This window comes from Pseudopipra pipra, chromosome 2, assembly GCF_036250125.1.
Source record: "Pseudopipra pipra isolate bDixPip1 chromosome 2, bDixPip1.hap1, whole genome shotgun sequence".
In the NCBI taxonomy this organism is placed as follows: Eukaryota; Metazoa; Chordata; class Aves; order Passeriformes; family Pipridae; genus Pseudopipra; species Pseudopipra pipra.
In genome coordinates, this window is record NC_087550.1 from 8,279,983 (window position 1) to 8,301,754 (window position 21,772).

At 52.7% G+C, this 21,772-nt stretch overlaps 4 protein-coding genes across 7 annotated transcripts in view; 2 read left to right on the forward strand and 2 right to left on the reverse strand.

The window, feature by feature from the left end:
* Nucleotides 1–57: 57 nt before the first annotated feature.
* PAAF1 (proteasomal ATPase associated factor 1) lies at nucleotides 58–10,598 on the reverse strand. 2 transcript variants are annotated; one of them, XM_064643918.1, is made up of 12 exons: nucleotides 10,443–10,598; nucleotides 9,989–10,029; nucleotides 9,345–9,448; nucleotides 8,941–9,030; nucleotides 5,448–5,546; nucleotides 4,552–4,702; nucleotides 2,731–2,925; nucleotides 2,353–2,444; nucleotides 2,103–2,218; nucleotides 951–1,033; nucleotides 659–741; nucleotides 58–318 (listed from the first exon to the last, which is right to left on the reverse strand). In XM_064643918.1, the coding sequence occupies exons 1-12, from the start codon at nucleotides 10,484–10,486 to the stop codon at nucleotides 241–243; spliced, it is 1,176 nt and encodes a 391-aa protein (XP_064499988.1). In that variant the 5' UTR covers nucleotides 10,487–10,598; the 3' UTR covers nucleotides 58–240. The 2 variants fall into 2 exon arrangements, with proteins under 2 accessions (XP_064499988.1, XP_064499989.1); XM_064643919.1 differs by having other exon boundaries at nucleotides 9,989–10,026; nucleotides 10,443–10,592.
* Nucleotides 10,599–10,720: 122 nt separating this feature from the next.
* On the forward strand, nucleotides 10,721–11,626 carry LOC135408994 (cytochrome c oxidase assembly factor 4 homolog, mitochondrial). Its single transcript, XM_064643945.1, has 2 exons — nucleotides 10,721–10,804; nucleotides 11,238–11,626. Exon 2 carries the CDS (start codon nucleotides 11,245–11,247, stop codon nucleotides 11,494–11,496), a length of 252 nt encoding a protein of 83 aa, XP_064500015.1. The 5' UTR covers nucleotides 10,721–10,804; nucleotides 11,238–11,244; the 3' UTR covers nucleotides 11,497–11,626.
* Nucleotides 11,627–12,587: 961 nt separating this feature from the next.
* MRPL48 (mitochondrial ribosomal protein L48) lies at nucleotides 12,588–17,677 on the reverse strand. 2 transcript variants are annotated; one of them, XM_064643942.1, is made up of 8 exons: nucleotides 17,364–17,677; nucleotides 17,076–17,128; nucleotides 16,870–16,907; nucleotides 16,467–16,552; nucleotides 15,387–15,559; nucleotides 14,131–14,233; nucleotides 13,375–13,464; nucleotides 12,588–12,797 (listed from the first exon to the last, which is right to left on the reverse strand). In XM_064643942.1, the coding sequence occupies exons 1-8, from the start codon at nucleotides 17,382–17,384 to the stop codon at nucleotides 12,723–12,725; spliced, it is 639 nt and encodes a 212-aa protein (XP_064500012.1). In that variant the 5' UTR covers nucleotides 17,385–17,677; the 3' UTR covers nucleotides 12,588–12,722. The 2 variants fall into 2 exon arrangements, with proteins under 2 accessions (XP_064500012.1, XP_064500011.1); XM_064643941.1 differs by having other exon boundaries at nucleotides 16,870–16,937.
* A 3,499-nt stretch (nucleotides 17,678–21,176) lies between these two features.
* The window catches only part of RAB6A (RAB6A, member RAS oncogene family), a 42,892-nt gene continuing 42,296 nt past the window's right edge, over nucleotides 21,177–21,772 (forward strand). The window contains exon 1 of one of the 2 annotated variants that reach the window (XM_064643944.1): nucleotides 21,177–21,501. In XM_064643944.1, coding sequence (XP_064500014.1) covers nucleotides 21,432–21,501 — 70 coding nt within the window. In that variant the 5' untranslated portion in view covers nucleotides 21,177–21,431. The remainder of the gene's footprint in view (nucleotides 21,502–21,772) is intronic. The other variant, XM_064643943.1, reaches the window with a different exon arrangement.

Here is a 21,772-nt window from a genome sequence, read left to right on the forward strand (position 1 = left end):
TTTCCCCCCTACAAACAGCACTTTTTCAGCACTGAAAAAAAAAACAAAACAACTCCATTGCAACACAACATCATCTCTACATTAAAATTTGATCCCAGTTGTGTCGAAGGCAGAAATATGATCAGCCACCAAAACACTCTGTCACCACAAGAGCCTCAAATTGTGCATACACATCCCAGGAAAATCAGCTTGGAAGAGCCATCCTGACACATTTCCTCACTATTTGGTCCCTTCAAACACTTAAAGGTCAGAAAGTTGGTATCTCCTCACTATCCCGTCTCTGCAGCACGTGTAAATCTCCTTCTCCCAAGAAGCCACCTGGGGAAGAGGGGGGAAAAAAAGCAGTTTTTACACAGGAAGTGACACTTCCACATAAAATCCTACTTTTCCCCTCAGGATCTTTCCAGAATCCTTAATCCACACTTTTTATAGAAACACAGCCCTGCCAGAGCCACTCTAACTCCACAGTTCTGCTCCTGCATGACGGAGACGAAGCCAGGGAATACCGCAGAGGATTTGTTTATGCAAAACATTGGGAATATTCAGGAGGAAAATCTAAAGATAAGCTCAAAAAGTCAACTGTGTGAAGGAACTTGCTGAGGGAAAAGGCAGCTTTCCCTCTTCCAGGTTCTCCTCAGGGATACTTCATACTCCTTACCTTGTACACGGGGTCGCAGTCGGCCTCAGTGAGATCCAGGACATAATCCAGGTCTTGCTGGAGGATGAAGCAGGTGCCATCCCCTGGAAGGGAGGGACATCAGCCAATTAGGGAGATGAGCAGTTAATTACAGACAGAAACTCCAGCGGGAAAAGGCTCCGATGGGTGAGATGCACCTTGGAGTCCCCGTTTTGGAGGGACACAAGGCAAAGGGGCAAGAGGACAATTCCCAAAGAGCACAGAGTTCCTTGATTCCACTACAGGATTTCTCCCAAAACAGCACTGGAATTACCTTGGCTGGCAATGAATCCATCTTGGTATGGGAGCAGAGAAAGCACTGGCGCTCCCGACCTGTGGATGACCTGGATTGGAGCGCTGGAAAAAAGAGCAGAAACAAGGGATGAGGATTTCCCAGAGAAGCTGTCGCCGAGAGGTGTCCAAGGCCAGGTGGGACGGGGCTTGGAGCAACCTGGGATAGTGAGAAGTGTCCCTGCCCATGGCAGGGGGGTGGAATGGGATGAGCATTAAGGTCCCTTCCAACCCAAACCATTCCATGATTCTTTTCAGGGAACACCAATAAAACTCCACAGCTCAGTTCCAGTCCTACACTGGAATGAGGATCAGGATCCTACAAAGACTCTCAGGTGAAGGAAAGGAAGGGGCTGTGCTTTTTTTTCTGGCGGGGGTGATATTGATGTTAAGAAGTTTTCTGCTCAACTTATCTACATTTATTGTGTACTTGGATTATATATATATGTATAGATATATAAAATAATACAGATGTTTATATAACATAATATGCACAGTATATTAACATAACTAATAATTATATAACTATAATATTGATTATAAATAATAAACAATAATATAGAATTAACAATAAAAGTAATAAAAAATAATTATAATTATTATATAGTATACAGAATTATTCTATATAAAGAAAATATAGAATATATATAGAATATAAATTAATATTATGTATATACTATCTATTATGTATATAATATACACAATATATATTATATCACTATAATTATTTATAATATAGTTATATTATTAATATGTTATATATAATTATATTATTTTAATGAATAATCACACAGATATTAAAAAAGCAATAATCTGCAAAGTAAGGCTATGCCAAGAGGACCCTTTGTCACGGCTCAAGATGGAAAAGCTTTTTGGAAACTAAGGAATCTGCCTGGAACCTGTAGTCTTTTAGGAGGCACCTTCCAGAGAACATCCCATTGGATCACCCACCTGAGCAGCAGGAACCTCTCCAGTGCTTCCCAAGAGAAAGAACTGGCTGCCAGAGGCTCTGGAGCTTCTGGTGCCACGGGACGCACCCCTTGGAAGTGGCACTGCCTGCCAGCCCCCTCCATCCAGCTCTTTTCCCACCAAACCCTGGTTGTTTAAAGCCTTGCAGCCCCAGGCACTCACTCACTTTGTGTTCCTCACATCCAGCTGGTAGATGTTCCCATCCTGAGTCCCTGCCAGGATATAGGTGCTCGAGAGGAACGTGCAGCAGTTGAAGGCGTCAGATCCCACAAAGAGGAACACCTGGAAATTCAGGAACGAACCGAGTGTGAACCTCAGTGGAAAATGGAGCTGGGATAACACTGACCATTTTACCTGTCTAGGTTTATCCAGGCTCAATTCCTCATCCCAATGCTCTGGCAATCCCAGATCCTTACCGGCTGCCTGCTCTGCAGTCCCACTCCCTGAAGCTTCTTGTCCTCCCGGGCCAGCAGCAGGATTTTCCCTTCTGTCCCAATCTCACGCTCACCTGGCAAAAGGACAACAGGTCATTCCAGCAACAGATCCTGATGGGATCAAATCCTGAGAGTTTGGATCACTGCCACTGAACTTGGGGCAACATTCCCCCAGATCCCAAGACACCAGGAAGGCCGGTAATTGAGCAGAGCTCAGTTTAATCCTCCTAACTACTCGATAAGGCTCAATTGCTGCCCAGGACTGGAGTGCTCTGCTCCCTTCCCAAGGGATTCCTGGTGACAAACCTCAGCAGTTTGGGACAGGGAAGTGAAGGGGAATTTTCAGAGGAAGAGCCTTACTGGGAGGATTTTCGGGTGCGCCCAGATTCAGGGAGTCGTCAGCAGTGCCTACGGCGATGCCGTTCACGGGGGAGCCACAGTCGGCAATGACACCCAGACAGGCGGATTTCCCGCAGTCCCAGAGCCGGGCAGTGCCATCCCTGGAGCAGGACAGGACATTCCTGCCTCGATCCACAATGGCAGTGTCCAAAATCCCTGCATGGAAGCAAAGGCCGTGTTCAGACACACACAAAAAGCACCTCGTTTCCCAAGCCGAACCCAACGCCCCAAGCCACTGTTCCCAGTGACACCAGTCACACACAGGCAAGTTGTGCCTCTAGGAAAAGGTGCCTGTGGAAGGAAGCAGCTCCCAGAAAACCTTACAGCGTGGGAGCCACCACTTGGCACAAAGGGAAGACATTATCCATCAAATGATCAGCAACACGTCACTTCAGACTGAGCTGACACTGCACAAAATTAATTTGGGCAGAAAACAGCCTGGCCTGGCACTCTTAAATGTTCCCAAGTTCATCCCTGGATAATCCCCAAAGCAGCATCCCTGTTATCCAGCTACAGCAACACCCAAAGAGCAGCTTGTGCAGGTGCTAAGATCCCCTAACTACTTTATTTTACTGTGGGCTGTCAAATCTGGATGTGAAAAATGACACAGTGGTTTTTTAGTAGGGAACAGTCAGATGGTCAGGAGATTTAATTTGACACTTTCCTTACAGAAAGAGTCATTAAACTTGACAAGGATAAGCCAAGCAGAGTGACTGCAGCAGCTTGGGCTGGAGGTATAGGCAGGGAATAAAGTCACCCTGAGAGCCACGACCAAGGCACTGTCCCAACACTGCCACGGTTTGGGTACAGGACACCTGTGCCAAAGCCTTTTGAATCCACACAAAGAGATTATGGAATTGGAAGGGACCTCAAAAACATTGTAGTTCCAATCACCAAATTGCATTAGGACGATGCCAGGTTCAGTGTAAGATGGGTTTTTGAGTTAATCAAGTTTAGGGGTTTATTAATCTCTCAGTCAAGCCCGGCACCTTGTGAGACAGAAAACCAGAGCCTGCCCAGAGCAGTTGGTTGCTCAGGGAACAGATAATTTTGGGCAGTGTTTTGGGCATCTGATGCCACATCCACACCTCACTTGGACTTGCTCAGGATAACCCAAGTGCTCCAGTTGCCATCCCTTGGGAAGGAACCACCTGCCACAAGCAGACCGTGGCCACTGTGCTCTGGGCCAGGTGTAAACAGGAGCAGAACAGGTGCCTGCCTAAGCACTGGGCCTAAACCCTCCCAGTGGAGGATCCTGGAAACCAAATCTTCTTTCCAGAGATTACTTGACTATCCTCCCAGCTGCTCTTGTCCTGCTTTACTCCCTTTAACCAGCACAGGGAGCTGCAAGTCCATAATAATAAACTGCTGTATGGGTTTCTGGGCAAGGAAAAAACCAAACAAAAAACAAAAGGAAGAGGCCCTGGCGCTACTGAAGGTGAGCAGGATAACCTGAGAGCAAGCAGAAGGCATTTCCAGAGCAGGCAGCAAAGCTCCTGGAAGCAGGATGGAGCTCTGGAGAGCTGAGACTACCCTGGAGGAGCAGAATCCCTGTGCCTCCACCTCTGGAGTAACAGTCTGCTGTATTGCACTCTCCTTCTTTTTAAATGAATTAAGAAAAAACAGGTTGGAGAGAGAAACAAGTTTCTTCTACTACAAAGAACTCCCAACCTTTTTATTCAAGTTCTGGGAGATTAAAAAAGGTACTGGTGACTGAACATCAGCCCTGGGGTGCAAGGCAAGTTCACACTCGGGAGATGAAGCATTTTAAAGGCTCTGTACCTCCTTTGTGACCTTTAAATGTCACTACACAGCTGGCATCCTCTGCTGACCAGATCTTTAGCTGGGCATCCATTCCCCCACTCAGCACCACGAGGCCAGATGGGAAAAACCTGCAACAATTCACATCATACACATGGCCTTCCAATAGTCTCTGGAAAAACAAAGAACTGTGTGCTAGTTCCATTGTCATCACCTTCATGCCAAGCAATCTTGGAGCTGTGACACTGGAAAACTTGGAATTCCCACATGGGCAAGAGGATTAAGCTCAAATCCTTGGGGTTTGTGTTGCTGGAATGGGCTTGTCTGAATTTGAGGTGAAGAGGTGACACTTTGGGCTTCCCTCTACCACTTGAGCAGCTAATTATGTAGCAAAGGACACTAAACTTGCTTCTAATTACAGGTTAAATGTCTTTATCCTCTGCCAAACAAGGAGCTGAAGGTCAAGCTCCACAAGAAGCACCTTCACTGAGCAGACTGATAAGACAGGATGTGGTTAATCCAGCACAGAAACATTTTTTAAAAAAATTCTTTTTTAATGTCTTCTTTTACAATTTCTTTAATAATCTATAATCTTCTTTAATAATTTCTTTTTTAATAATCTTCTCTACTGCAGAACAAATTCAGTGCTTGTACCACAGCTGCTGCACCCTCCCTGTTATTCCTAAGCCATTCCATTTTCGCCCTGGGACTCTGCATTGCTGAGCAACATTTCCCCTTGGGAGAAGACACCCTTCCCAACAGATTTGACTTAAAGCCTCCAAGATGGGAAATCTCAATCAGCTTTTCATTCAAAAGCCAGATTTTTCCCAGGGTGTGAACAGCCTGACCAAAGTCAGGGCCAAAGGACCTCAGCAATGTCCCACCCAACACGAAACATCAAATTCAGATGCTCTTACTCTTATTTCTCCGTTGGCAGCCTGCCAGATTTTCATGGTCCCATCTGTGCTGGTGGATACACCAAGTCCTCCACCACTGGAAATGTCAAGACAGGTGATCTGCAGGAGGGGAAAAGCACCAAAAATTAGCTTTATAGAGCTATTTCTGCTCAGGAGACTAATTCTGTACTGGGGGAGACGTGCTAAGTACATTACTGTACAGTTCTAGGTGATAACACCTGAATATTGAAACAAGGACCTCATAGGCTTGGACACTGAGGGGCTGGAGTGTGTCCAGGGAAGGGAATGGAGCTGGGAAGGGGCTGGAGCACCAGGAGCAGCTGAGGGAGCTGGGGGGGCTCAGCCTGGAGAAAAGGAGGCTCGAGGGGACCTTCTGGCTCTGCAACTCCCTGACAGAAGGGGGGAGCGGGAGGGGGGGGGTCGAGCGCTGCTCCCAGGGAACAAGGGACAGGAGGAGAGGGAACAGCCTCCAGCTGTGCCAGGGGTCAGGTTGGACATCAGGAGGAATTTCTTGCTGGAAAGGGTGGTCAGGCCTTGGCAGGGGCTGCCCAGGGAGGTTTGGAGTCCCCATCCCTGGAGGTGTCCAAGGAAGGACTGGACGTGGCACTCAGTGCTCTGGGCTGGGGGACAAGGTGAGCATCCAGCACAGGGTGGACTCGATGATCTCGGAAGTCTTTTCCAGTCTTAAGGATTCTGTGATTCCGGTAATTGCATTTGTACTGCAGTTTTTTAATTGTGTTCGCAGTCCGTGCATTGGGAGAAAACGCTGCAGCGGTGAAATCCCAGGCAGGAACAAGAAATGCGGATGACCATTGGAAGGGAAGGTTCCAGTCGTGACAGGGTTAACTTTTCCGGCGGTAGGAGGGGCAAGGCAAGGATGGAATGCGATCCCGCCCCTCCATGCGCGGGCGGGACAAACAGGAAACGCGGGAAAACGCGTTTCCTCCTTCCCGGCCGCATCCCGCGTGTTCGCTCCTTGTTCCATCCATTGCTGTTCCCAGTGAGTTGTTCTTATCTCAACCCCCGTCCTTTGCCTTTTGGGCCTCCAATTCCCCTCTCCAGCCACCGGCTGGGATTCGGGAATTCCATTCTTAAACCACCCCAGCCTAATTCGGGGGCAGGAAGGGTTGGGATAGAACAGATCTGCCCGCAGCGGGTCGGGGACGATTCGGATCCCAGCATTGGCCGTATTAGGAACTGGCAATGGATACAGGGTGGCTGCACCTGTACCTGTGCGTTATGCTCTTTAGCCCTTATTATAAACACCCGCTCGAGCCCATCCTGAAGTACTATCCCAGGGCAAAGAAAGTTCTCATGGCTGTTTTGGTGCTGTTCGTTGCGATAGTAATTTGTGACGTGACGCTCTGCGTCCACCAGTCCATTAATAAACCTGCCCAGTCCGCGGGGAGAACAGGGAAGGGCTATTTTCCCCAGTTTTTCCACCGCTATTACTCCTTCAGGACGTACACAAGAGCTTTTGAATTGCCTTTCAGTGTTATGCAAAGCATCCTCGTTTTGCTGTGTCTGCCGAGTTTCCTCGGCACGGTCTACTACATGCTCAGAGGCTTGGTCCGCACCGTGTTTAGAGAGATAAGAGGATTTTTTAGCAGGGCCTTCCCGGCACTTGTCCCCACGGTGTGTAATCAGGAGTGGCAGGGAAGGTGGGAGAAAATCGGCCAGCTTTTGGAGGACTATTTTCCTTCGATGCTTTGGAGGTTCACCCCTGAAGAACTACAGGACCCTGATAAAATGGCAGAATACTTGAAAGAAAAATGCCGTGACAATTGCAGAGAGGAGCGACTTATTGTCCTGTGCTGGGCCATGGCCAGTGCTTACCGGGCACTGCTGGATGCCAGGCAGCTCCCCTGGGGGCAAGAGAGAACAACTCTCAGTGTGGCCACTCAAACTCCAGCTCTGCGGAAGAAATCCAAGAGCAAATCAGTGGCCACTCAAACTGCAGCTGAACCCCTGCCAGAAGCAGTTGCCCCTGCCCTGAAGAAATCCAAGAGCAAATCAGTTCCCCCAGTGAGGGATGAAGAGGAAACGGGGTCCTCAGAAGAAGAGGAGGCAGGGGCAGCGCTGAGCCTGCAATGCCCATGCCTGGATAGGCTGCGCCATATCCGGAAGTATTTCTGGCGCCAGCTGAACGAGTCGGTGCTGGCCTGGCTGGCGCGGTGCTGGGCCTTCGGGGCACAGGATATAATACTGGATGGCAGAGAAGCCAGGCAGCTGGGATGCCTGGCCTGGAAAGTGCACATTGACAAGGGGATCGGGAAGACGGCAGAACCCCTCAGCCTCTGGAAGAGGCTCCTGTCCAGTGTGAAGGAATGGTGTCCTGCCAAGAATGATCTGTTTGTGCCCAGGAACACGTGGAGGTACCTGAGGGAAGGTGTCCAGTACCTGAGGGAATTGGCTGTGCTGCAGGTGCTCTACGAGGGGACTGTGAGGGAGGAGTTCCCCCTGGATCCGGGGAGAGCCTTCTGTACGTTCTACACGTGGCACAGGCTCCGAGAAAGCGCTTCATGGCCTTACTCCAAGGCATTCCCAACCATCGGATGGAGCGCGCGGCTCACGGTGAACAGACTGGCCGCCCGTCTCTGCCAGTACGATGAAGAGCTCTCTCGCCTCGCAGGGGTTAAGTTCTCTCCTTGGTTCAAGGACCGTGATTATTATCCCTGCAGAGTATGCTATGAGATGCTAGGCAAAGACAGGTGTGAACTGGAATGTGGGCATGAATTCCACAGGGAATGCATCAGAATGGCGGTCTCGCAGCATTGCGGCATCTGCCCCATCTGCCGCAGCCCTGCTATCCTTGCTGAAGACATCCCTGAGCTTCCTGGATGGAACAGCTCCAGCAAATTCAAAGTCGGATTTTTCATTACAGGAGAGCTTTAGAAGAGCTCCCGAAGAAAAGCGTTGGAAGAGAGCGAGGTCTCAAAGAATGGACTGGTTTGGTTTCGTAAGGCTCAGCAATCCAGTGAAAAAAATGGGAATGAGACCCATGTTTGTTTGTAGATGTAGCTGGGAGGGGTAGGATCTGGGCACGATGCAGATGGGTTACAATAAGGGGTGGGAATGTCCTGGTTTTGCCTAGGACAGGGTTCAATTTTACAGGGATCCCAGGGATATTCAGGTGGCACACTGTGAGCGTTCCCATGTGGATTGTTCCCTGGCCTGTACACTGTTAATTGGTATTTTTGTTTCTGTTTGTTTCCTTATTCCACTGCTGTTCCCAGTAAATTGTTCATCGTTCTTATCTAAATCCCTGATCTTTTGTGCCTCCAATTCCCCTCTCCATCCATTGGGAACACTACATTGGGGAATACCCTTCCTAAACCACAACAAGATCACAGTTCCATGTCCATTCCAACCCCACACACACCAATCCATGCTCCAGTCCCCCCCCAGCACAAGGACACCATGGTCAGGGATGTGTTGTGAAGAGTTCCCAGTCACCCCCAGGGATTCCCCTCCCACCTCACAGGATACTCACACTTTTCTGATGAATCCTAGAAAAAGTTGTGTACGGGGCCAGGAACTTTGTGGACACATTTTCATGAGGACAAGAAATGAGGATGCTTTTCTAAGGAAGGGAAGAGAGGGGGAAAAAAAGGAATTAGAGGTGCTGTTGATCCTGCTGAGGAAGAGCTGTGACCTGGAGCCAGATGGGGGATCCCAGAGCCTGGAAACCCATGGAAAGGTCAGTGCTGGGCTGGTCTCCCAAGGATGCAGGTGGGAAGGGACACAGAGCCCCATCCCTGTGGGATGTCCTGGAGCAGCCCCAGGGCTGTGCCCAGAGGGAGGTTAGGATGGCTGGACAGGACCCTGCAGGGTGGCAGCTTTGGGCTGTCAGTGTGTCCCCTCTTCGTGTCACCCCCCCACACGCAGCCCTGGCACCTTGGTGACTTCCTGAACCAGGAATCCCTCGGAGGCCGCGATGTCTGGGATGCCCTCGGAACTGAGCCCGCGGCGGGTGACGCTGCCGTACAGGGTGGGCTTCCCTGGGGGAAAAGGGGCAGCCCTGAGACCCCACAGCACAGAGACCCCCCAAGGCACAGAGACCCTCAGCCCACCCTCCCTGACCCACAGGGACCCCAAACACCCCCAACCGTTCCTAAGCCACAGGGACCCCAAACAACTCCAATCTCTCCTACCCCACACAGACCCTAAACACCACCAAACCTTCCTAATTCAGAGGGATCCCCCCATAGTCCCCTTCCCCTCCTAACCCACAGGGACCCCAAAACGACCCCATTAATGACAGGACCCCACCTCCTCTTAAACCACAGAGACCCCCTCAACCACCTGCATCCACTCCTCACCCGGAGGGTCCCCAAGTGCTCCCACCTCCCCCAACCCACAGGGACCCAAAATTCCCCCAGCCCCTCCTAACTCCCAGGGATCCCAATAATCTTCACCCCCTCTTAAAACCACAGCGACCCCCCCAACTGCCCCCACCCCTTTCTGCACCACAGGGCTCCCCAATCCCCCCGTCACCCCCAGGGCCCCCCTGACCCCCGGGGGACCCCCCGGCCACTCACCGGGGCAGCGGCAGCTCAGCCAGGCCTCGCCCTCGTCCCTGCTGCGGAGAGAAGGAGCGGCCGTGAGCAGACAGGGATAGACAGGGAAGAGGGGCAGGAACAGGGACAGGGACCAGGGAACAAGAACAGGGACCAGGGATAAGGACAGGGGCCGGAACTAGGGCCGCGACCAGGGACAGGAGCCGGGACCAGTGACCAGGACTGGGGCAGGGAACAGGGACAGGGAACGGGAACAGGGATCGGGGAAGGGAACGGGGAGAGGGAATAGGAACAGGGACCGGCGCAGGGGCAAGGAACAGAGACAGGAGCCGGGACAAGGGCAGGGAACAGGGAGAGGAGCCGGGACAGGGAACAGGGGCAGGGACCAGGGGCCGCGAACAGGGAGTGGGACAGAGGCAGGGACAGGAGCCGGGGCAGGGACAAGGCCAGGGACAGGGCCAGGCCCCGCTGGCACCTGAGCGCGCGGCTCCAGTCGCTCTGGATCCGGAGGGCCGCCATCGCCGCGGGGACACCGCCCCGTCCGCGGGGACACCTCCCCTTCCTCGGGGACACCGGCAGCACCCCGTCCGTGGGGACACCTCCCCTTCCTCGGGGACACCGGCAGCACCCCGTCCGTGGGGACACCTCCCCTGCCGCGGGGACACCGGCAGCACCCCGTCCGTGGGGACACCTCCCCTTCCTCGGGGACACCGGCAGCACCCCGTCCGTGGGACACCTTCCCCGCCGCGGGGACACCGCCCCTTCCGCCTCCGGCCGCGCGGGCCGGGCTGAGGCGGCACCGGCGGCTCGGGGGGAGCGGCAGCTCCGCGGGTGCGGGTACGGTGCGAGGGAGGAGGTGCCGGGCACCTTTGGGGGGTACGCACCTATGGGGGGTGGGCACCTGTGGGGGAGTGAGGGGTCGGAGGAGGTGCCGGGCACCCGCGGGTGGGGGTGAGGTGAGTGGAGGAGGTGCCGAGCACCCATTTTGGGGGTGCTGAGCAGCCACGGGTGGGGGTACACACGTATGGGGGGTGCTGGGCACTCATGGCGGGGTGGGCACCCCTGGGGGTGTAAGGCATGGGTGGGTAGGCGGGGGTCAGGGAGGATGCTGAGGACCCACGGGTGGGGGTGAGGTGCGATAGGGAGAGCACTGAGCGCCCATTTTGGGGGGTCCTGGGTGTCCATAGGGTTGCTGAGCCCCTCCTGGGGGGTTCACAGAGTACAGGATGCCCCCCCAGATAACACCCCCTACCCCCTCCCTCCTTCCCAGTTCTCCCATGGCCAAGCCGGGACACTCCTGGAGCCGTGCGCCAGCGGGGAAGGAGGAGGAGGATGAGGAGGGTGAGGACCCCCTGGATGCCAGGATCGCCCGGACGGGCTGCCTGGAGCAGCACCGGGAGCTGCAGGAGTGCATGGAACAGCACCGGGATTGGCGGCACTGCCAGACACAGCTCCGGGCATTCGGAGCCTGCATGGCCCGGCGGGAACAGCGGGAACAGGGACAGAGCCGGGCACACCCTGCACAGTGACACCACCCGGGACCCCCAGGAATGGGGGAGCTGTGCCTTTCACCCCCCTTTTTTTGCGTGATTTTTTTTTTTTTTTTACCCAAGTGCCGGGAAATCCACGTGGGAAATTAAATCTGGGAATTTAATCCTCTTCATCAGTGCCCGCAGCAAAGTGGGAAGGTCAGAGGGGTTTGGAGGATGTGGCCTCAATCTGCACCAGGCTGGACATCAGGAGGAATTTTTTCATGGAAAGGGTGATCAGGCATTGGAAGGGGCTGCCCAGGGAGGTGGTGGAGTCCCCATCCCTGAAAGTTTTTAAGGAAAGACTGGACATGGCACTCAGTGCTTTGGGCTGGGGACAAGGTGGGGACTGGCCACAGGGTGGACTCAGTGATCCCAGAGGGCTTTTCCAACCTTAATGATTCCATGGTTGTGGATTTCCAGCCCAAAATGTCCCTGGCTCCACAACAGCCCTGCCATGGATTTCCACTCCACGTCCTTCCCAAGGCTTTTCCCAGCACCAATAACCTCCTGTCCCACCAAATGGGATTTTGGGGATGGGATTTATCTCCAGGGAAGCCCCAGGATAATTAGGAGTGGGGGAAAAAAGGATCCTCCTCTGTCTACCACTTCCTGGCAAATAAGGCAAGAGAAACAAAGCAAAATTGCCTTTTGGAGGCTGGAAAGGGAAGGACATCCCTGGCTTTTGCCAGAAGGAACTTCCCAGGCTGTTTCCCAGAAAGGTGGGTGCTGGGTTCCCCAAAATTACAGCATGATCAGGAGCACAAGCAACACCTGGACAGCCCCAGTTTGGGGGAGAGTGTTAATGAGTTACTTTCCCTGTGTTTAGTGGAAGGTCCTTAAAAAGTGGGGAAAAAAACTTCCAAACAAACCAGTTTGGAATAGTTTTCTCTTGGAATCCACCAAATCTGCTTAGAACAGAATTCCTGGGATTGTTGCAGCACAGCATTATTCACCTGCAGGGATTTCTGCAGAAATTCCCACCTGTCAAAAGCAGGACAGGAATAAAAGAATAAGGAAGAACTGAAGGAATGTAAAGCCACATTCCATAGTGTGGAATTCCATTGCTCCCAGTACAAACCAGTCAGGTATAAACACATTATTCATCTTTATTGAGACAACCAACAGTGGGAATTCCTTCCAATTCACCGAGTTCTCAGCACAGTGCTCGTGGAATCCCCCTCTGGAGGCTGGAGCAGCCCCTGGATGGAGCAGTTTTTCCTCACTCAGCCTAACTGTGCCAGCAGCTCTTCCAGCTCTGGCCGAGCCTTCAATCTGCTCTTGAAGTCGGCTTCTGTGTGCTGTGGAGGGAGGGAAAACCATCCAAGGAAATCAGGATTAACAGGAAAAACTAAAGGCTGAAATGCCCTGGGAGTGGGAAGTCACTCAGTGCTGGAAAACTGTTGGGCTTCTCACAAAACCCAAGTTTAACCCCCCACTCCAGAGCAAATTCCATCAAAACAGGGCACAGCATTTGGGTTTCCTATCTCAGCTTTGCTCCCAACTGCTCCATGAAGCTCCTGGGGATTCCAGGACAAGTGGTGGAGCAATGCTGGAGTGAAACATGCCCTTTGGACTCACGGGGAATGTGTGGCAGCAAAGGAAAGGAACCTGCAACCTGCCGTCTCCTGTGGATCTGTGGGACTGGCTGGGAAGTGGCACCAATTAGAGGAGGCTAAATGGGGAAGGAAGCGCTCCTCAGGAATTGGAAGCAGTGGGTTTTCATGGAGAAGGGAGGGCCTGGCTTTGGGAGATCCTGGATACCCTAAGCCCAGAGCAGGAGCAGCCTCAGGGCCAGGTCTGGATCCTCAAAGGAAATTCCTGACATGGATCATCTCTGCTTCCTGAAAGGAAGGACACTGGGAAATACGAACATACCTGTTTGATGAGGAGATGGACCCCCTCGGGCTGGTTACTCTGGATAACCTCCAGGAGTATTGGAGCAAATGTGGAACTCAAACCACTGATCTGAGGGAAGGAATGACACAGCTCCAGGACAACCATCCCAGGACAGTTTGGGTTGGAAGGGACATTAAACATCATCCCATTCCACCCCCTGCCACGGGCAGGGACACCTTCCACTAGGCCCAGGTTGCTCCAACCTGGCCTTGGACACTTCCAGGGATCCAGGGGCAGCCACAGCTTCTCTGGGAAAACCATTCCAGGGCCTCACCCCCTTCACAGGGAAGAATTTCTTCCCAATATCCCATCTAACCCTGTGCTTTATCCACATGAATCCATTCCCCTTTGTCCTGTCCCTCCATCCCTTGTCCCCAGTCCCTCTCCAGCTCTCCTGGAGCCCCTTTAGGCCCTGGAAGGGGCTCTGGGGTCTTTTGAAGCTGTTCCTAACAGTATTTTTAAATTTCATGGAGTTTTTCCAATCATCCATCCTTAAACATGGCTTTTCTACCTCTTGTATGGAGCATTCTGCAGAAAATAGGTAATAAATGTGGTGCCTGAAATTACATAAAGCCAGGAAACCTCTTCCTGCTTCCACTTTGGGGGGAACTTTCAGTAAGAGATCAAATTAAGGCTTTATGCCCAAATTACACCTTTCAGCTCCAACTGTGGAGGGGTTTGGAGAGCCTGTGCTGCAGGAGAACCACAGGAATATCAGGAAACAGCAGTTCTTACCTGGACAACTCTCTGGTGGGTGGTAAGGATTGCATCCAGCTGCATCTTGGATCCTTTCTCTTCCAGGAACAGCACCTCGTTGGTTTTGGTGGGCATGGCATAGCTGGGGGAGCCAGAGGGCAGAGCTTAGGAGAGGCAGGACATTCCCTGTCCTAAGGACATTCCCAGTGCTCTACAGGGACGGATCAACCATCCAAGGAGATGAACTTTCCATGAGGAATTAATTCTGCAAACAGTGTGTCCTGCAAAGGAAGCACTGGCAGAGGCCAGGGTTTTATGGGAGGGGGATGAAGGAGAAGCTTGGAGCACCTGCTGCCAGGAAAAACCTGGACTGGCTCCAAACACCAGCCTGAGACATTTTACATTCTTTGTAGTTGAAGGAAAGCAACTTATTTTGTCATCAGGGACAGAGCTAAATACTGCTGCTGCAAAGCACCACTCCAAAGACATTGTTCTCCCCCTCAAATTTAACAGGAATATGACTGGGCAGTGGAGCAGACCCTGCTCCCAGCAGGATTCCAGAGACCTCAGCATCCCTATCCCCATTTCCACAGCACCAATTACATCCTTCTGCCCACCTTTTCCACTAAAATTTTCACTCCAAGGTCAAATCCTTCCTTTCTGGACACACTGAACCAGGTCCAACCTCAGAGGGCGGAACTGAAAATCCACGTTTTGGAGAATCCACCACTGTTTTCATTCCCTCATGGCAACTCAGGGCTTCTCCCAGTGCCTGCAGCTCCTTGGAAGCACTTCAGCACTGAGGTGCTTCCTCGCATCCCTCAGGCATTAAATCCCAAGCTGCTGTTGGAATAATCCTGTTTGGGATCTGGTGTTTACCTAAAGCATCCTCTGCTCCCAAAGTGAAGCAGCAGGAAGCTCATCCAGCACCTCAAGGGCTTTCCCAAGTTCATTCCAGTTTGGATAACCAACATCACTCACTGCACAGAGCCTGGATCAAACACCAGGAAGGAAAACCAGCAGGAAACGTCAGCAATACTTAAGCCAGATTTAAAGCCTTAAACAATACCATTAAACCCAGAGGCTTAAAGCCCTTCTTTCCTCAAAGGAATGAGATGTAGCCAGGTATTTTTTCCTTGCTGGAACAAGCCCATTTGAACCTTCCTCATGTGAATAAACACACAAAACTGCAGGAACACAGAAAGAGAACAGGGGGCGGAGGAGAGGTTTGGATTTACATCCACATGGGAATCAGAAGGACTGGATGGTGCCCTGGTCTCCAAGGTGTCCCTTACCTCTCGTTGACCTTGATGGAGAGCCTGTTGCAGAGCCTGTGGACATACTGGGCAAAGTGCTCCACCAGGCACATGTCATAGGAAGTCATCTGGATGTTGACATCTCCATATTCAAACTCAGTGCCAGGATTGATCTCCTTCATCTGCACTCTGTCCTTTTTCTTCTTTGGAGTCTGTTTTCCAAAATAAAATAAAACAGGGAGTTTGAGCGACGCTGGAAATAAAACCCCGCCGGGCTTCCCGTGGGGCTTCTCCTCTGACAGGGGTTTGTCAGCCACATCCCAGCCCATCTGTGCTCCCTCTCCCTGCCTAAAAACTGGGATGGCATTATCCTGACGGCTCTTCTCAGCTCAGTTCTTGGATGGCAGCACCACAGGAAAAATACCCCAAAGAAAACACGTCCGTATTTTTAATTTCTTCCAGAGAAAATTAATTTCTCCCAGAGATAAAAAAAAAAAAAAAAAAAAGGGGGAGTAGAAACAGCAGGAATACAACTCCTTTTTCTTTCAGGTCCTGTCCACAAGGCAGCTGGCTTGGTGGTGTTTCCTCCTTTCACAAAAAGTAGTTGTCTTTCCAGGGAATGTCAAAAGGTGACATGAAAACAGGACCTGCTCACAATAATTCAGGTGTGAAATTCAGCAGGAGGAGGAAATTTCTCCCTCCCAAGGGAATTTCCACAGGAATGTGCTGGACAAAATGAAGGCTGTGAGTGGGGGAACTTCATGGAATCATGGAGTGGTTTGGGTTGGAAGGCATTTTAAAGCTCATCCAGTGCCATTCCCAACCTTCTGCTATGCAGGGTGCTCCAACCTGGCCTTGGGCTCTCCCAGGGATGGGGCAGCCACAGCTTCTCTGGGAATTTCATCCCAGCCCCTCACCACCCTCATAGGGAAGAATTCCTTCCCAATATCCCATCTAAACCCTGTGCTTTGTCCATGTGAATCCATGCCCCTTGTCCTGTCCCTCCAGGAATGTCACACAACACTTTTCCCTATGAGAAGCAGCAGGAAACGATGCCATTATTCCCTCTGGATGTGATTTATCAGCCATGGAATTCATAAAATAATTCCTTCTGCCTACCTCTGGTGGGAGCAGGTATTTATACCTCCCAATTCCATGAGTAGGACGGGATCTGTAGGATCTGTGGCAACTCAGGAGAGCAGCACCTGGAAATGGAAGCCAAATTCCTGCCCCAACTCACAGCTCGGTGTGGGCAGCCACAAATAAGGAAGGAAGAGATTAAAAATATTCACTTCTCAGGTGAACTCTCAAGGAAACAACAAGAAAGGATAAATGAGGCTGTGGGTAGTTTGGGAGACCAGGAAAATGTTACAAAAAAAGAAGAAAATGTTAGGAAAGAACATATGGAAGTGGAAGAGCATCAGCTCAATGTATTTAACCAGCCCAAAATTGGCTAAAAACCCCCCTAAAATTAAAAGGAAACACAAATTCTCCATTTATTTGGATTAACAACAGACTTTACCTGCAGCACACAGATGGTTTTCTCTGGATGTTGCTGCTCTGGAGGAAACAAGACAATGATTAAAAGCTCTGTAAGAAACAGGATAATTATTAAAGGCTGTGATTTCCTCCACCCATGGAAAAATATGTGGCAAATCTCCTTTGGCCATTTTTGGGGTGTTTTTAATGCCTGTTATTGTGTTTTACTCCCTGGTTTCAGGCACTCACCTGCTAAGGGCAAATAGCTGTCTGAGCATCGCTCCCTTCTCCCAGCACAGCACCTGGAATGGCCGAAACACAAAGAGAGTGGCAGATCCTCAGGGAATTGTCACCAACACCCCCAGATTACAGCAGAGACAGGAGCCAGGGAACGGCTGGAGCTGTGTTAGGGCAGGGTTAGGCTGGATATCAGGGAAAGGTTGTTCCTCCAGAGGGTGATGGGGCAGTGAACAGGCTCCCAGGCCCATCCCTTCCCTGTGTGTCCCCTACTCCCGTTCCCATTCCCGACCCCCGTACCTTCGGCACCGCCGCCATCATCCCATCCTCGGTCCGTCGCACAAACCGTTCCCCCACTGGGCCCTGGTACGCCAAGACCGGTCCCCCCCGCCCCGCGGCTCCCGCCTCGCGTTCCGCCCATCGACAATTCCAATTTTCGGGCAGCCCCGAGTTCCGCCCGCCGAGGCCTCACAAAGGGGGTAGTTTCTGGACAACACGCGGTGCTGGCGGGGCCCCGGCGCCCTGCGGGAGGCGGCGGAGAGGGTGCGGGGGTCCAGGTGGTAATGGCGGACACCGCATCCCTCCGTCTCCGCACACACCAGGCAGCGCCGCCTGGCGGCAGCAGCTACACAACGCGCCCCGCCCTACGCCAATTACTGCGCGTCTCGCCGGCTACGGCCCGCCTTCCGCCCGCTCCTCGCCCGCTGATTGGCCTCTCGTCCCGTCCATCATGGTGCGGTGGCCATGTTGAGTGTGGCTGGCGGCCATGTTGAGTGTGGCGTGGCCACGTGGCGGTGCCGAGTATGGTGTCCGACCCCGCCCCTGGGGAGGCCATCTTGAGTGTGGGTCTGGCGGCCATCTTGAGTGTGGCGTCGCGGCGGCCATTTACTTCGTCCTTTATTTTTATTTCTTTATTTATGTCTTTAGAATGACTAAATCCTGAGTGGAGGAAGGTTGGGCTGGGACGGACCTCCTCCCTGATTTCCTAGCGGCGAGAGAGAAGGAGGGCACGGGGGTCTGCCTGGGAAGAGAGGGACGCTGTGCGGTCCTTGGAGCCCCCCCAAGCCTGGACAGCCTGGAGTTGTCTCAGGAAAACCCATCCCATGCCAAACTGCCTCCTCCTGCCTTTTCCACACAAACCATCCTTTCTCCCAGGCTCTTCCCTGCTCCCTCCTCTCCTGCCTAGCCCCGCTTTTCCCCCTCCTTCCATGGCCGATGCTCCAGAGCCCCCATCTCAGATCTGTTCCTCCTGGGTGGATCAGCTGGAATTTTGTGTGAGGACTCATTCCCTCTCCAATTGCTCTTGGCTGGAGCTGTCAGGGCTCCTGGTGGACTTTATCCCTCCAGTTCATCTGAGTTCATCCACGTGGCAAGTCTCCTAGTGCCTTTGTTTCCTGGAGGGAACGTGGAGGGGGCAGAGGGAACCCACCTCACCTTTGCTCCCTCCTCCACAACTCAAGGACACAGATTTCCAGCTCCAAGCTGTGTTTCCCTGGTGCTCCCGGCCCGTGACAGAAGGGCCTACGTGGATGTTGTCCTGCCCTTTGATCCCACCTGGCAAGCCCCAGGCAGGGGGAATGATGCTCGAGGAAGGAGCCAGATCTGGGTTAAGGCTGGCACTCCCATTCCAGAAAACCTGGGCTTCTCCTCCCAGGAACTTTGAATCCCCAGAGGAAATTGAGGAGGGGCTGCTGTGCCTGGAGGGGACTGGCTGGGCCTGTGTTTTTGGGGAAGTTGTGATGAGTACCACCATTAAGAACACATCCAAGATGACTCCTTATTCCATGCCCTCAAATGCTGAGTGCCCATGGAATGGGGCTGCACCCCTTAATTCCCTCTGCCCCTCCTGGAAGCAGATCACTCCTTTCTCCACGACAGCATCTTTCTCATCTCTCCTGCTCTTGATTTTCCCTGGATACAAAGATAGTGCTGCTCTTGGCAGCTTGTTCTAGTGGCTGAGCAGCCTCCCTGTTGGGAACATGGCCCTTATTTCCAACTAGAACGTGCCTTTCTTTGCCTTTTGGATGTTTCACAGCCAGGGAGCAGAATCCCTGTTGCAGGAGCACAACCTCCCAACCTTTCTGTGACATTTGGAAAGAGAAGCTGAGGTGACTCAATGATTTCTTTTTTTATGTAATGTACTAAAAAAAACACCAGGCAGCTTTTCCTACTTTTTTAAAGGCTTCCCAGGCTGCAGAGAGGGATTGTTTCATCTATCCTCTTCTGCCTCACTGCAGGTTTCTCCCTGCCACGGAGCTGGATGTGCCCACACAGCCAGAATTCTGGCACCTGCCCCTCCTCAAGCAGCAACCTGGAGGAGCAAAGCTGCCCTGGGAGAGTTGAGATCCAGCACCTGGAAGTTTCCACTTCTTTTCAGGCTTGTCCCATGACAAAAACAATCCAAAAGTGTTTAAACACACCGTGGAAGAAAACCTCTGTTTTTCTGTGTCTCCTCCTCTGCCTTCAGCCATTGTTTTCTATGGGATCTGCGGGAAAGATCCCAGAATCCACCCTGACACATAAACAAGGACAATATATGTATTTAAAATTTGAAATTATTTAAAGCAGGTCTTTGACAGTCTGGATTCCCCTTGGTGCAGGAGAGCAGCCACACAACTGCTATGGATGTGCTCCCAGGTGCTGGGTGTGGAGCTGGATGTCAGCTCTTGCTCCTGCTCAGATCTTCATTAAAACTTGTTCAAATTTAATCACCTGGTTAAAGACACTTTTTCCTCTTTTAGTTCACTGGCAGTTCAAGGCCTGGAAAAAAAAGCAAAATGACACCTTGGAGAAGCAGTGAATCACGTTAAGGGAGTCTAAATTAAACAATCAAAAATAGAAAGGGTTTCAAAGCAGGGGATTAAACAAGCATTTCCCTGACCATCAGAGCAGAGAGGCTCTGGAACAATCCCCCAAATGGGAAAAAAGGTGGACAACCTACTCGATTCCAGGTGGAAAATACTCTGTGGAGCTTTATTTGGACCTTGTTGAGTAGATTGCAAGAGATTTGGACCAACATGAATATGACCATGGGGCAAGAGCTGCAGACCCCAGGGGGCTCTGTCATCCAGCATGTTCTTGTTTCAGTGGGATATTCAGTGGAAGCAGCAGGTGAAGCCCCAGGAAACCCCCAAAATCACATTTTGTGTTCACATTCCAGCCAGAGAGTCTCAATCAGGACAGGATTGCACCAGTGTGGGAGAGGAGGGAGCAAGGCTGCACTGACAGGAGACACCCCAAAGCCAAGGTTTAACCAGGAAGGGCCAGGATGCAGCTGGGAACCTCCTAATGCACTGAACCTTGAGGGCAAAATGGGGAGAAATGGGCAAAAAATAGCTATAAAGGGAGAGCTGGCCCCAAGGCGGAGGGTCCCCTGCAAAAGGATGAGTGGGAATCATTGACCTTCCTGGAAAACGTCACCCTCTCTGAGGGATGTGCTAGGGACATCGTGGAGCAAGGGTCTCTGGAGATGCTCTGGGAGGAATATCTGTATCCATTTGGGATTAAGCCTTTGGTTTGAAGGACTGTGCTGGTTCCTCCCCGGAGCCCGTGTGGGCTGGGCACATCCTTGTGCTGCACTGATGCCGAGGCTGTTTCGGTGACGTGGTGAAAAGGGGTTTTATTGCAGCTGGAGAACTGGTGGGAGCTCCCACAGCAACCAAAATGGCCCAGATCTGTCCCAAAAAGGGCTCCAAGGGCTGGATTCCCTCTGCTCTGGGACAGGCTGGGAGCGCTGGGGATGTTCACCTGGAGAAGGGTCTGGGGAGACCTGAGAGCCCCTTTCAGGGCCTAAAGGGGCTCCAAGAGAGCTGGAGAGGGACCTGGGACAAGGGATGGAGGGACAGGACAAGGGAAATGGATTCACATGGACAAAGCACAGCGTTAGATGGGATATTGGGAAGGAATTCTTGGCTGGGAGGGTGGGGAGGGGCTGGAATGGTTTTCCCAGAAAAACTGTGGCTGCTCCATCCCTGGAAGTGTCCCAGGCCACGTTGCAGCAACCCGGTCTGGTGAAAGGTGTCCCCGCCGGCGGCACGGGGGCTGGAACAGGCCGATCCCTCAAGTCCCTCCCAGCCCGCCCCATTCCCGCTCCGTGAGGGCGGGAGGCTCCCAGGGCGCGTGCGCGGGGCGGGCGGAGCGGCGGCTCCGGGAGCGCGGGGGGGGGGGAGCGGCGGCACCGACACCGGCACCGACACAGACACAGACACCGGCACCGACATCGGCACCTCACCGGGCTCCGCAGCCTTCGCCCGGGAGCGGCAGCACGAGGAGGAGGACGAGGAGGAGGAGGGCGGAAAGCAGCGGGAGCGGTCGCGGGTCCCGCCGCGGGGAGCGGAGCGAGCGCGGGGCGGCGGCGGCTCCTCCATCATGTCGTCGGGCGGGGACTTCGGGAACCCGCTGCGGAAATTCAAGCTGGTGTTCCTGGGCGAGCAGAGCGGTGAGTCACCGCCCTCCTCGGGCCGGGAAAGGGGGGGATCCCTTCGGACACCCGCCCGACCTCGGGGGAGCAGGAGGGAACCCCACTCGTCAACCTCCGTGACACCCACCCACCCTTGTGGGGACATAAAGGGACCTCACTCCTCACCCTCCCTGACACCCACCCACCCTCGTGGGGACATAAAGGGACCCCACTCCTTACCCACCCTGACACCCACCCACCCACCCTTGTGGGAGTCCCTTTCAATCCCATCCACCCACATACTCTCATA